The sequence below is a fragment of the Saccopteryx bilineata genome, chromosome 3, assembly GCF_036850765.1.
Source record: "Saccopteryx bilineata isolate mSacBil1 chromosome 3, mSacBil1_pri_phased_curated, whole genome shotgun sequence".
Lineage (NCBI taxonomy): Eukaryota > Metazoa > Chordata > Mammalia > Chiroptera > Emballonuridae > Saccopteryx > Saccopteryx bilineata.
The window spans coordinates 300,045,730-300,060,892 of NC_089492.1; the positions used below are offsets into that span (position 1 = coordinate 300,045,730).

General features: G+C 43.5%; 1 protein-coding gene across 1 annotated transcript in view; it reads right to left on the bottom strand.

Annotated features, from left to right (window-relative positions):
• The window catches only part of LOC136331937 (zinc finger protein 420-like), a 108,224-nt gene extending 93,953 nt beyond the window's left edge, over positions 1-14,271 (bottom strand). Inside the window, exons 1-2 of the mRNA XM_066271106.1 lie at positions 14,189-14,271; positions 6,005-6,131 (exon numbers count right to left, since the gene is read on the bottom strand). Of these exons, the coding sequence (XP_066127203.1) occupies positions 6,005-6,131; positions 14,189-14,203 (142 nt within the window). The 5' untranslated portion in view covers positions 14,204-14,271. The remainder of the gene's footprint in view (positions 1-6,004; positions 6,132-14,188) is intronic.
• Between the last annotated feature and the right edge of the window lie 892 nt (positions 14,272-15,163).

Genomic DNA, 15,163 nt, shown 5'->3' on the forward strand with positions numbered 1-15,163 from the left:
TTAGGTTTCATTTCTTTAACCCTGCCAGTAAGTCTTGTTTCAGGGCTCGCAGCAGATGACCAACCACGAAGGAATGTCTGATGTCACAATCCAGAAGTCCTGGATGATTGAAGACCATTAGAAGTTAAGCAGACTAAAACTTCCATAGAAGACAATCCTTTGTCCAGCAGCCAATCGGCATATGCCACACGACCCTTCCCACTCCCCCTCCCCTAAACCCTTAAAGCACATCCTAGGCCAGGTGTCCCCAAACTGCAGCCCCCTGAGGCCATTTATCTGGCCCCCTGCCACACTTCCGGAAGGGGCACCTCTTTCATTGGTGGTGAGAGGAACACTGTATGTGGCAGCCCTCCAACGGTCTGAGGGACAGTGAACTGGCCCCCTGTGTAAAAAGTTTGGGAACCCCTGTTAGGCTGTGCCTGGCGCACAACTATCCCTTATGAGTCAGCCCGGCAGGGTTCCTTTCTTCCTTTTAATATAGCCTGTTACACTGGTCTTCTCGGACTCCAATGGATTCTAACATTTGGTGCTGAAACCTGGGACAGGGTACTGGGCACCTGGACGATCCCCTTCACCAGCCAAACTTACTACCAGGGAAGCAGTGAGCAACAGCAGCTCGGCCTAGGCTTACTCCCTGATTCTGTTTGGCTGTGTGAACGTAGGTTAATTGGCCGGCTACCCGACCCTGTCTCGAACCCCTGCTGGACCAGAAGGTAAGGAATTTCTGCTCTTTCCCATCTCCAGTAGGCCCCTATTCGTCCCTCACCTGCACTCTCTCTCCTCTCGGGAATCGCTGATTGGGAGGTCTCTACTCTGGGCAAGCAGCCTGTTCACATGGACTTCCTCAAAAGTCTAGGCGCCTAGCCAGGCTGCTCCACTCTCTTTTGAAAGTAAGATTCCCGGTGACAATTGGCCTCATTTTTTTACGTTCAGTATAAAGAATAGTTGAAAGAGTCAGAGGATGCTCTTTTCTTTTTCTATTCTCACCCCACGTGGGCTCCTCCCAATCCCGACCCTCAGAGACTACTCCTTTCGGATGCCTCGTAACTTCTTTAGTAACAGAGCATGGCCTCAGTACACACTAGATAATGGCTCCCACTTGCCCCAAAATGGAACTTTTGATATTAACATCCTCCGGGACCTAGATAATTTCTGCCACCAAACTGGGAAAGGCCTCAGAAATTCCTTACGTGCAGGCTTTCTTCTACCTTTACTCTTGCCTTTTGCTGTGTTTCTGGCTCTGCCTTTCTTCTCCTCATCCCAACCCCTCTCCTCACAGGCTACAGCTATGCCTGTCTCTCCTTCGTCCCCTCCCCCCTTCTTACAGACTGCAGCTCTGCCTCTCTTTTCTCCGAACCCTCCTCCCTCCTTATAGACTGCAGCTCTACCTTTTTCTTCTTCGACCCATCCTCCCACCCCACCGACTTCAGCTGTCCCTTTTTCTTCTTTGATCCATCCCCCTCCTAACTGGCTTCCGCTGCCATTTCTCTTCTTCAACCCATCCTCTCACCCCTTCCCCCTCCTCAGAGACTGCTACTGTGCCTTTCACTCCTCCGATTTCCCCTCCCTTCTCCTCAAAGGCACTAATCTTTTTAACTCCTCTGACCACATGGCACCACCCAAGCACTTCAACCTCCTCCTCCTCCTCCTGCAGATTCTGACCCTCCTTCTTTTCATCCAGCTGTTCACGATGTCCAACCGTCTGCTTTCTCTCTTCCTCCCCTCTATGCTAAAAACTCCCTGCCATCTCAAAAAGCTTAAAAAGGCAGAGTTGTCTATTAACCCACCTCTTAAATCAAGGCTTACTCATTCCCATGAACTCTCCCTGCAATACCCCCATCCTTCCTGTTCAAAAACCTTCAGGGGTTTATCGCCTCGTACAAGACTTACGCCTAATCAATGAGGCGGTAATTCTCCTCCATCCAGTAGTCCCTAATCTCTACAAGTTACTGTCACACATTCCCTTAAACACCACTCACTTCCTGATCCTAGGCCTCAAGAATGCCTTTACCATTCCTCTACACCCTGACTCTTACTTTCTGTTTGTCTTTACTTCGACTGACCCGGACACTAATGCAGCCCAGCAACTTACGTGGACTGTCTTACCCCAGGGATTCAAAAACAGCCCACACCTGTTTGGGCAGGCACTAGCTTAGGATTTAACAGCATGCAATCTTGAAACTAGTACTCTCTTACAATATGTAAATAACCTACTCCTCTGCAACCCCTCCCTGCCTGCCTCAAGGAGACACACCGCCACCCTTCTTAACTTCCTCACCATGAGGGATATCGTGTCTTCTCTGCTAAGGCTCAACTTTACTCTCAGTCCGCAGTCTATCTGGGCATCGCCTTAACCCCCACCACCTGAGGGTCTCACCCTAGATCGAACTCAGACCCTCCACAGTCTCCAACCACCTACCACCACAAATCAAATCCTTTCTTTCCTCGGTCTAATAGGCTTCTTTAAACACTGGATTCCCAATTTTGCTCTCTCAGTCAAGCCCCTCAGTGAGATCTTCTGAGCATGGCTTTTAAGGTCTATAATGGCCAAGGGAGTAACAGAAAAGGCAAATAAGGCCCAAACGAGGTCAGGAAATACCAGGTTTTGGCATACGCTCTTAAAGGCTCCAGCGCCCTAAAGGGCTTCATAGGATTCCATCAGGGCCCTGCTTCAAGAGTGGAAAGGAAGGTCATTGAACTGAAGCCTGTGAGGCTTCTTAGCCCCACCAAAGGACACATCTTTGCTGTGGAAGGAGGGACACGAGAAGGTAAGCTGCCCCCTTGCTCCATGGAGGGAGGGTTCAGTCTCTTCTAGCCCTGCTTCAGCTACCTGTGACCTGACCTTGCACAGCATGCTGGGAATTGCCACTGAAGGCCCAAGGACATCGTTCACGAGCCTAAGGTATTCCTTCCAAGAAGCAGATAAAATGATCTCATTTCTTGTTAACACAAGGGGCATCTACTATGCCTTGCCTGAATATATGAATTGTATTTATCCCTCGAAGATCTCTACTGTGGTTATTGACAGTCTGATTTTGTTGCTTTATTTAATGTACAGTATCTCCTTTATTCCTCCTGTCTCAATGCCCCATGCCTATTGTAGGCTGGGACCTGCTGCTAATTTCAGCTAGAAGCAGTGGTCACTAAGACTTAAACTCTAGCTGCAAAATGTAGAAATGTAACCACCCTTTCCCTAAAACTTGCAGGATTTACAGGTTACTTGGCAAACTGTTCAAAGACTGTACAAGAGGCGCTTCCAGCATTACATCACCCAAGGACTGACTTTCACATGGATAGGTCCACACACCATGATCCTGACAACTCCCACTGCTGCTAAAGTAGAAAAATGGCATGCCTTACTCCAACCACAAACCGGAAGCTAGTTGGTCTATGTATGGTGAATATATGAAGAGACTAAGAACTCTTTCAATCAGACTTTGGAAAAAGGGAAACTAGGGTAAAAAGAAAGTCAACTTAATTGTCACTAAAGGTTGAAGATTTTTAAGTCAAGAGTTCTGACTAGAAAAGAATTGCATGGTTTTGATAATAGAAGGTATAAGGTATGGAAATACTTTTGAAAGAAAAAGGAAAAAGCAAGTTGTTATGAAAGCCAGTTATTTCTGGATAAGAAAGTTCATGAAAGCTGAGGGTTTATGTAAGTTGTAGAAGATTTGGGCAGGTTGTAGGAGATTTGTACAGAGAAGAATTTGAACAATCAGAAAACTGGTTTTCAAAGAATGTTTAATTAGTCACCCTAGCTAACAATTCTCTACTCTCCCCACTTATTGGGGTGACTCTTTCCTCCACCCTTACCATCTGGAGCTCAGAAACAGAGAAACAAAACCAACCCCTTGTCCATCAATTCTCTACCCACCTCTCATCCTGTATCACCCAATCAGGGGCTTTCTACTTGTGTGGGACCAACATCTATATGTGTCTCCCTAACTGGACAGAAACATGTACCCTAATCTATCTCACCCCAAATATCAACCTTATCCCACTCCATGAGCCTCTTTTAATTCCTAGTACACTACCTGTCAATCTAAGGACCAAATGAGCTATACAGGTAATTCCTCTTCTTGTTGCTTTAAGAATTTCTATAAAAATCAGTCTAGGGGCAGGGGGACTGGCCACTTCCCTGTGTTATTCCTTCTCTCTCTCTTTCTCTGAAGCCCAGCAAATTCGTAAAAAACAAACCGAGTCATGGAATCAGTGGTTTTGCACAAACTGGGTGTCTTGATTATTGCCTTTCATTGGTCCACTCACTCTCCTATTTATTTTTCTAACTTTTGGACCCTACCTCTTATGTTTGTTCACTAGTTTCTTACAGAATTGCATGCAGACCTTCACTAATCAGAACATTGGAAAAAATCTACCTAACCCTACACACCAACCCTAAAACCTGCCCTCGCAAAACAGAAAAATCTGGAACCCTATAAATATTCCCCTACCCAACAAGAAGCCATCACTGCACCTCTCTACCCTTCACTGAGAGTAATTCTTAGAGAGGCCATAACCCCTCACCACCCCTACTCAGCAGGAAGAAGTTACAGAAGATAATGACCTCCGTCCCTTTTCCCTTGAGGCCTCCTAGGAACCACTCTTTCCTTTTTTTTTTATATTTCAAATAATCAGGAATGTTAGGTTTCATTTCTTTAACCCTGCCAGTAAGTCCCGTTTCAGGGTTTGCAGCAAATGACCAACCACGAAGGAATGTCTGATGTCACAATCCAGAAGTCCTGGATGATTGAAGACCGCTAGAAGTTACGCAGACTAAAACTTCCATAAAAGACAATTTTTTGTCCAGCAGCCAATCGGCAAATGCCACATGACCCTTCCCACTCCCACTCCCCTAAACCCTTAACGCACGTCCTAGGCTGTGCCTGGCACGTGACTCTCCCTATGAGTCAGCCCAGCAAGGTTCCTTTCTTCCTTTCAATAAAGCCTGTTACACTGTTTTTTTCAGACTCTGATGGATTCTAACACTTATCTCCTTCCCTATCTATCCATATTTTTCCCTATCAGTCTCTGTCAATAATAAAAAAGAAAAAAAAAAAGATACATCTGAAAGCATGGCATCTGTCCCCAGCATTCCTGAAATTTCTGCCCCTAATTTCAGGATCTCAACTATTATCAAAAACTCCAAATTAGCCTGGCCTGTGGTGGCACAGTGGATAAAACATTGACCTGGAATGCTGAGGTCACCAGTTCAAAACCCTGGGCTTGTCTGGTCAAGGCACATATGGGAGTTGATGGTTCCTGCTCCTCCTCCCTTTCCTTCTCTCTCTCTCTCTCTCTCTCTCTCCCTCTCTACAATGAATAAAGAAAATCTTTTAAAAAGTAATAAAAAAAAAACCTCCAAATTATAAAAACCGGCTTATCATGTAATTCCGCAGGTACATGAATATTTTTTCCAGGTCCCCAAAGCTATGGAAGAGGAGCCAGATCATAGCAGCCCTCAGTCCAAGGGAAAGACTTAGCCCCCCACTGCTAATGTGATGAGAGAGGTCACTAGAGCAAAAGCAGAGTCCTGAGAGGATGCTGGAATATGGGATGTGTTGGAGACGAGCTGTCCCTCTCTGTCAGCAACCAGGATAAACCTGGGCCTCTCACAGCCCTTTCCACTGCAGCAGCTTCCCAACCACACTGTAAAGTCAGGCTTCATCCATGATCTTTAGGTCTCTTCCCTGCCTCATCTGCTTCCTCATCCCACCTACCTGGGTGGAAGGATACTGTCATTTTCCTTCCCAGCTCCAATTCCTAATTCATTTTGTGTCAAGGTGAGAAGAAATGGTACAATATTACAATGTTCTAGAAAATAACTTTCCCCTTTTTTTTTTTTAAATTTAGTTGATTAAATTTAAGAAAGTGACACTAGTCAACTGGAGTACAGAGATTTTGGGCAAACATCTCTACATCATTTGGACAATTGATTATGTTGTATACCCATCACACAAAGTCAAATCATCCTCTGTCACCTTATATATTTGTCCCTCATCCTCACCCAGGGAGACCAGGTTCCTGTAATTCTCCAACATCACATCCACGTACAGTTTCCGCTGAGCTGGGTCCAGGCATTCCCATTCCTCCCCAGAGAAATATACAGCCACATCCCTGAAGGTCAATGGTTTCTGGAAGAAAAGACACATTAACAGAGGTCTGCAATCTGAGTTCATAATTTCTTTCATCATGAAAACAGGGTTAGAAGTGGGTGGTTTTGTCCTAAGAGAAAATAATCCAGTAAAGTAATATTTTCCCAGCAATACATATATATTTTCTGTGTGCGTGTGAGAGAAAAACAGGGTCACACAAACTGGTTTGAGAGAGATTAGAAGCAACAACTCAAGCTGTAGCACTTCTAGTTGTTCCTAACTACTTTCTCATACATGCCTTGACCAGATATCCCTAGCTGAGCCAGTGACCTGTTGCTCAAGCCAGCAACCTTTGGACTCATAACAGCAACCATGGGGTACTGTCTATAACCCCACACTCAAGCCAGGGACCCCAGGTTGAAGTCAGTGACCTCATGGCTTTGAATCTCGGTCCCCAGTGTCCCAGGTCAGCGCCTTATCTACTGTGCCACTACCTGGGTAGGCAACAATAATCTTTCTCAAAAAAAATTTTGTCGCCCTGGCCGGTTGGCTCAGCGGTAGAGCGTCGGCCTAGCGTGCGGAGGACCCGGGTTCAATTCCCGGCCAGGGCACATAGGAGAAGCACCCATTTGCTTCTCCACTCCTCCGCCACGCTTTCCTCTCTGTCTCTCTCTTCCCCTCCCGCAGCCAAGGCTCCATTGGAGCAAAGATGGCCCGGGCGCTGGGCATGGCTCTGTGGCCTCTGCCTCAGGCGCTAGAGTGGCTCTGGTCGCAATATGGCGACGCCCAGGATGGGCAGAGCATCGCCCCCTGGTGGGCAGAGCGTCGCCCCTGGTGGGCGTGCCGGGTGGATCCCGGTCGGGCGCATGCGGGAGTCTGTCTGACTGTCTCTCCCTGTTTCCAGCTTCAGAAAAAAGAAAAAAGAAAAAAAAAAAAATTTTGTCTTTTGTTTTCTTAATCTTTCACATAGTGACATTCTCTAATGTATTTTCTAACACTGAGTAACGAGGATTACATATGTCCATAAATGCACTACACAAACTTGACTTTTCAAGAAAATAAATTTTAAAATTAATGTATCATTGTTACTTGGTAGGTCAGTTGGATAGAGCATTCTCCTGATATACCAATGTGGCAGTTTGATTCCTGGTCAAGGCACATTCAAGAAATTAAGCAAATAATTAATAAATGTGAAACAGCAAGTTCATGGCTTTTTCCTCTCTCTCTCTCTCTCTCTCAAATTAATCAATAGAATTAAGGCATCAACACAAGTGTGTAAATTTGTCAGTGCTGTATTTGTATTGCTCATGATCACTCATGTATACTGGTCAGGTGGAAGAGTCACAGTGAGTTAGAACTGTAAGTACTTCTTCAATTTTGACGTGGACAACAGTGAACTGCATTTTCTAAAAATGCTGATTCTCACTCAGGAGTTCTGGGATGGAGCCTGTGTTTCCACATATCTAACAAGTTCTATTTTTACCAGTGACACCAATGTCTCCAGTCCACGTGCCATACTCCTGAATAGCACAGAGTAAGAAAACACAGGTAAAATTACATACATGATTTTGAGCTGAAATTTTAATGGAAATTCTTGTTCTCAAGGAATCGGATGCATAGCATCCACAAATTTACTATACGTAACTTTAGAACAAACTATTTCTTCCCTTGCTGTGAGACTGCTTTGTGAAACATGCAGTGAAAGAGAGACTTTGAGTTTTACTTCAAAAATAATCTACAATTTTTCTCTTTCTTTTTTTAACAGAGACAGAGAGAGAGTCAGTCAGAGAAAAGGATAGACAGGGACAGAAAAACAGGAATGGAGAGATGAGAAGCATCAATCATCAGTTTTTCATTGCGACAACTTAGTTGTTCATTGCTTGCTTTCTCATATGTTCCTTTACTGCGGGCCTTCAGTAGACCGAGTAATCCCTTGCTCGAGCCAGCAACCTTGGGTCCAAGCTGGTGAGCCTTGGGTCCATCCCTTGCTCAAACCAGATAAGCCCACACTCAAGCTGGCGACCTCAGGGTCTCGAACCTGGGTCCTCTGCATCCCAGTCTGACACTCTATCCACTGTGCCACGGCCTGGTCAGGCTGTCTATAATTTTTCAAAAAAAAAAAAACAACAACCAAGCAAACCCTAGCCAATAGTCATAAGAAACCTCATAAACATCTATATACGTTTCTATAACTGGTAATAATGAAAACATTATAAGCAAGAAGAAAAAATAGCTCAAATAACATTAACATGTTACGCACATTGACATACACAGGGGAACTAGGTACAATTTAAAAGTGATAGAAAATAAAATGAAAGCAAGACATGGTCATTCTGTAGTTTCATGAATCAGTTGTGAATAATACTTGTTTCTTTTTTGTGACGGAGAGAGGGAGAGAGAGAGGAACTAATAGGAAAAGAGAGAGATAAGAAGCGTCAATGCTTTCTTACAGCCCTTTCATTGTTCATTGACTGCTTTCTCATATGTGCCTTTACCCAGAGGGGGGCTACAGCAGAGTGATTGACCTCCTCGCTCAAGACAGCGATCTTGGGCTTCAAGCCAGAGAACTTTGTGTCCGTTGTGCCTGAGCCTCCTTCAGATGGGAAAAGTGGAAAGGCTGAAGGGCAGAGGAGGAGGTGCTGAACTGGGAGTGGGGCTGAGTTCAGGGTCCCAGCCACAGTTGCTGTGTTCTGCCTGTAGCCAACTCTCTGCATGGAGTCAGAGAAAATGTGAACCCCCAAACTCCAAGATACCAACTCGCATACCTCGCGGGGAGGAAGAGTAAGCAGTGGCAAACCCCACAGCTAGTCTCTAGAGCCACTCTCTCCCCTGAGAAATACAGCTACTCCACATCGGATCCCCTGGTTTCTTGAGACATGGGAAGGAGTGCCCAGAGACCTGAAATCACAAATGCTAGAAGCCACCAAGTCATAAAGCCATAGAGCTGAAGATGTAAAAGCCTCACTACAAGCCACACCCACCAATGACTGTGGCACTGCCTATATCATTAATAGAAAGGTCACAGTGGAGTTCTGTCCAAGAATTTCGGAGCCAAAACTTGCAGTACAGTGACACCTACTAGAAGAAAACAGTAACCTCAGAAAACTGCACAAACTTTTTATTTATTTTGTCACTTTATTTAATTCTTTTTTTCTTTATTTTTCATTTGAATTTAATTATCTTTAATTTTTTAATTTTTTCTTATTTTCTTTCCAGTTATTGATTTCTTTTCTTTTTTTGTTTTTGCTCCTTTTCTGTAGTTTTTCATTTTACTTATATTTAAATTTTTTATATTTCTTATCACTTTTTTTTATATTTATTTTTCATTTTTTGGTTGTTTCTTGTGAGAGTTCTTAACAATACTACTATCAAATATCATCAGGGAAGAAAAAACAAAATACCATAGATATACAAAAAAGAGATGTCATTCAGATGGATAATAAAAAGTCTTCAGAAAAAATATCTCAACTACATGGAAACCTTGGAGTTAGAAGACAGAGAAATCAAAATTTAAGTTATTAAAAAACTTAATGAGTTGCAAGAACACACGAATAGGCAATTTATTGAGCTCAAAAAAAACAAATTAATGAACAAAAAGAGTACTTCACCAAAGAGATTTAAACTTTAAAAAAGAAGCAATGAAAGATTAAGAACTCAATAGATGAAATAACAAAAGAGGTAGTAAGTTTAGCTAATACAAATGGCCAGACAGAGGAGAGAATCAGTAACATCAAAAACAGGCAACAAGAGATGCTACAGAGAAAAGAGAAGATAGACCCAAGAATAAAAAAAAATGAGAGAGCACCACAAGAACTAACTGCCTCCAATCAGAAAGAGCAAAATAAGCCCTGACCAGGCAATGGTCCAGTGTACGGACAGTCAGACTGGAATTCAGAGAATGCAGGCTCGAAACACTGAGTTAGCCGACTTGGGCACGGGCTCACCAGCTTGAACATGGGTTAGATGGATTAAGAGTGCGATCATAGCCTGACCTGTGGTGGCACAGTGGATAAAGCGTCAACCTGGAAACACTGAGGTTGCCGGTTCAAAACCCTGGCTTGCCTGGTCAAGGCACATATGGGAGTTGATGTTTTCTGCTCCTCCCCCTTCTCTCTCTCTCTCTCTCTCTCTCTCTCTTCCCCCCCTCCTCTCTAAAATGAATAAAAAAAAAATTAAAAAAAAAAAAAAGAGTGCGATCATAGATATAACCACATAGTCGCTGGCTTGAGCCCAAAAGTCACTGGCTTGAAGCCCAAGGTTGCTGACTTGGGCAAGGGGTCACTGGCTCTGCTGTAACTTCCACTCCTCGTCAAGGCACATATGAGAAAGCAATCAATGAACAACTAAGGAGCTGCAATGAAGAATTGATGCTTCTCTCATTTCTCTCCCTTCCTATCTGTCTGTCCCTATCTGTCTCCCTCTCTGTCTGTCTCTCTCTGTCTCTGTCACAAAATAAAAAAAAATAAAAAGAAAAGTCAACATAAAAATAATGGGGCCTGACCAGTCAGTGGCACAGTGGATAGAGCATTACACTGGGATGTGGAGGACCCAGGATCGAGACCCCAAGGTTGCCAGCTTGAGCACAGGCTCATCTGGTTTGAGCAAAGCTCACCAGCTTGGACCCAAGGTCGCTGGCTTGAGCAAGGGGTTACTTGGTCTGCTGTAGCTCCATAGTCAAGGCACATATGAGAAAGCAATCAATGAACAACTAAGATGTCGCAATGAAAAATTAATGATTGTGCTCTCTCTGCTATGTAATAATACAGCAAGAAACAAACCAGGAAGAAAATTATAACCAAAAACAGAATATTCTGGTATTTTGATCTAGGACTTCTTTTTTCTCTAAAACTGTGAGAAATAAATATCTGTTGTTTAAACTAAAAAAAAATACTAATAAATAAATTAATGATTGATGCTTCTCATCTCTCTCCGTTCCTGTCTGTCCGTCCTTGTCTATCCCTCTCTCTGATTCTCTGTCTCTGTAAAAAAAAAAAAGAAAAGAAAAAAAAAAAGAATGGGTATATAAGGAGAAGAGAGAGAGAGAAGGGGATGGAGAACCTATTCAAACAAATAATGGATGAGAATTTCCCTAAACTATAAAAAGAGTTAGTGCTTTGAATCCAAGAAGCAAACAAAATGTTGAGTTACCTCAACCCAAACAGACCTACTCCAAGGTCGTCATAAAAATATTATCAAAACTCAACAACAGCCCTGGCCGGTTGGCTCAGTGGTAGAGTGTCGGCCTGGCATGCAGGGGACCCGGGTTCGATTCCCGGCCAGGGCACATAGGAGAAGCGCCCATTTGCTTCTCCACTCCCCCTCCTTCCTCTCTGTCTCTCTTCCCCTCCCGCAGTGGAGGCTCCATTGGAGCAAAGATGGCCCCGGCGCTGGGGATGGCTCCTTGGCCTCTGCCCCAGGCGCTGGAGTGGCTCTGGTCGCGGCAGAGCGATGCCCCGGAGGGGCAGAGCATCGCCTCCTGGTGGGCAGAGCGTCGCCCCTGGTGGGCGTGCCGGGTGGATCCCGGTCAGGCGCATGCAGGAGTCTGTCTGACTGTCTCTCCCCGTTTCCAGCTTCAGAAAAATACAAAAAAAATAAAAAAAATAAAAAAAAACCTCAACAACAAAAAAAGAATCCTTAAGGCAGCTATAGAGGCATGATAATCAAAACAGATAGTATGGGTAGAAAAATAACCCTACAAACCAATGGAAAGAAATCAAGAGCCCAGAAATAAAATCAAATATATTATATATAGAGAAAAATTATGTTCGTCAAAGGAACCGAAAACAAACAATGAAGAAAAGAAAGCCTTTTCAATAAATAATGCTGGGAAAACTGAAATACTACATGAAAAAAACTGAAACATTTTTGTTCCCCTGAACAAAAAGTAATTCTAAATAGATCAAAGACCTAAATATGAGAGCTAAAACAGAAAATTACATAGACGAAAACATAGGTACTACACTCACAGACCTTGGCCATACAGAGCAATTTATGAATTTGACCCCAATGGCAAGGGAAGTAAAGGCAAAAATAAATGAGTAAGACTATATCAAACTGAAAAGCTTCTACACAGCAAAAGAAACTGACAACAAAACAAAAAGGCAGCCAACTCAATGGGAGATGATACTTGCAAACAACAGCTCCTATTAGGGGTTAATATTCAAAATAAAGACCTCACAAAGCTCAGAAACAAAGAAGCAAACAATCCAATTAAGAAATAGAGAGAAGACCTGAACATACACTCCTCCTAAAAAGACATACAAATAGCCAACAGATATATGAAAAAATGCTCATCTTTGGTAGCTAGTTGAGAAATGCATAGGAGTTGATACTTCCTGCTCCTCTACCCTTCTTACTCTCTTTCCCCCCTCTTAAATTAATAAATAGAAATCTAAAAAAAACATTTAAACAAAAAAAAAAACTACAATGACATACCACCTCACACCTGTTAGATTGCCTACTGTCAACAAAACAGGTAATAAGTACTGAAGAGGCTGTAGAGAAAAAGGAACCTTCATTCACTGCTGATAGGAATGGAAACTCATACAGCCATTGTGGAAGAAAGTATGGAGGTGCTTCAAAACATTAAGAATAGAACTACCATGACCCAGCAATCCCTCTACTGGGTATCTACCCCAAAACTCAAATATATTCATACGTAAAGACACATGCAGCCCTGTGTCCATCGCTGTGTAAATCATGGTGGCCAAGATATAGAAACAACCAAAATGTCCTTCAATAGAGAATAGGATAAAGATGATGTACAATGGAATACTACTCAGCCATAAGAAATGATTATATAGTGTCACTTATGACAACATGGATGCACCCTGAGAACATGATGCTGAGTGAAATAAGTATACCTGCAAAAGATAAGAACTGTTTTCACAGATAGGTGGGATGTAAAACTGAGACTCATGGACATAGATAAAAGTGGTTACCAGGAGGAGGGGGATGAAGGGGAAAGAATAAAGGGAGGGGTGTGGGGAAGGGTATAAAGAGGAAGGACAAATATAAGGTGACAGAAAATGATTTGACTCCAGATGATAGAAATACAACATAATTAACAGTTCAATTGCTGTCGAGGTGTTTACCTAAAACCTATGTACTTTTTTTCCAGAGACAGAGGGTCACAGAGAGGGATAGATAGGGACAGACAGACAGGAATGGAGAGAGATGAGAAGCATCAATCATCAGTTTTTTCTTGCAACACCTTAGTTGTTCATTGATTGCTTTCTCATATGTGCCTTGAACGTGGGCCTTCAGCAGACCGAGTAACCCCTTGCTCAAGCCAAGGGCCTTGGGTCAAACCAGATGAGCCCACGCTCAAGCCGGCGACCTCGGGGTCTCGAACCTAGGTCCTCTGCATCCCAGTCCAACACCCTATCCACTGCACCACTGCCTGGTCAGGCAACCTATGTACTTTTGTTGATCAATGTCACCCTATTAAAATTTTTCTAAATAATAATTAAAAAAGTGATTAATTCATGGTAGGAATTGTTCACGCCCTCTGGGAACCTGGATGGAGAGAAGGCATAGAAGGCTCTGAGACAAAGGAGGGAAGTATATAAGCCGCTAACCCTGACAATTAAAAGAGTCTGAGCCTGGCCAGATAGCTCAGTAGGTTAGAAAATGGTCTTGAAGTACAGAGGTTGCTAGCTTGATCCCTGCCCAGGGCACATACAAAAATAAATTAACGTTCTCACCTCTCTCTAAAATCAATAAAATAAAAAAATTTTTTAATTAAAAAAAAAAGAAAAAGGGACAGAACTTGACTGGTGGCACAGTCAATAAATCATCAAACTGGAATGCTGAGGTTGCTGGTTCGAAACCCAGGGCTTATCTAGTCAAGGCACATAGGGGAAGCCCTTACTACAAGTTGAAGCTCCCCACATCTCCACCGTCTTTCTCTGCCTCCATCTTTATCTCTACTATCTAAAATCAATACATAAAATTAAAAAAAAATAAGTTAATGGAAACATCTTCACTAAGCAGGAACATCAGAAATAGAGAATTAAACATTGCAGATCCTAAATCCACTAAAGTTAGGAGAAAAAGCAAAAAAACACAGTCTCTGCACAGGACACATCGCTTACCTGAGAAGCAGTCATTCTGTCCTGGTCCTGCTCCTGCTCGTTTTCTCAGGCAACAATATGTTGAGGAATCAAGTCTGCAGTTCAAACATACGCCACCAGAGGTGTCCACACAGCCCCTTTATCCACTTCTACCACACTCACAAACAGAAGGACCTGGAAATGCTAAAGGTCACACTCTCCTATCCTTATTCATTAGAATCAGCCAAAAGTGCTCCTACAGGGAGACCACACTGTATTATTTTACTGTCTTGACCTGTCTGTCGTCCCTCAGACATCCACACATTCCCACAGCAATGAGAACGGGTGCTGCTCTCCTGAACACCCAAACCCAACACAACACCCTGTCACCTCCCCTGACCATCCCTGCTCCCCACTCTCACTAACGCATCCTGGATACTCTTCTTTCTAGAGCGTGTCTGCACCTCCCAACTTACCTTTGCCTATCTCTTTCTATTCCAGGATTCCTCTTTCTCCTCTGAAACCTGTACCCTGAGCCCACTTCTACATCTGTGACTTATTTTTTTCAATGTGACAGAGAGGGGGACAGATAGGTGCAGACAGACAGGAAGGGAGAGAGATGAGAAGCATCAATTCTTTGTTGCAGCTCTTCGGCTGTTCATTGATTGCTTTCTCATGTGTCTTGATGGGAGGGGTGGGACTACAGCAGTGCGAGTGGGCCCTTGCTCAAGCCAGAGACCTTGGCCTCAACCCTGCAACCTTGGGCTTCAAGGCAGCAAACTTTGGACTCAAGCCAGCGTCCATGGTGTCATGTCTATGATCCCACAGTAAAGCTAGCAACCCAGCACTCAAGCCGGTGGCCTCAGGGTTTTGAAACTGGGTCCTCTGTGACCCAGTCTGAGGTTTTATCCAGTGTGACACCACCTGGTCAAGCAAACTCCATGACTTCTAAATAAAATTTATCATATAAAACTAAACAGAAAAACTAAACGTAAAAACTAAACAGAAAGCAAATGC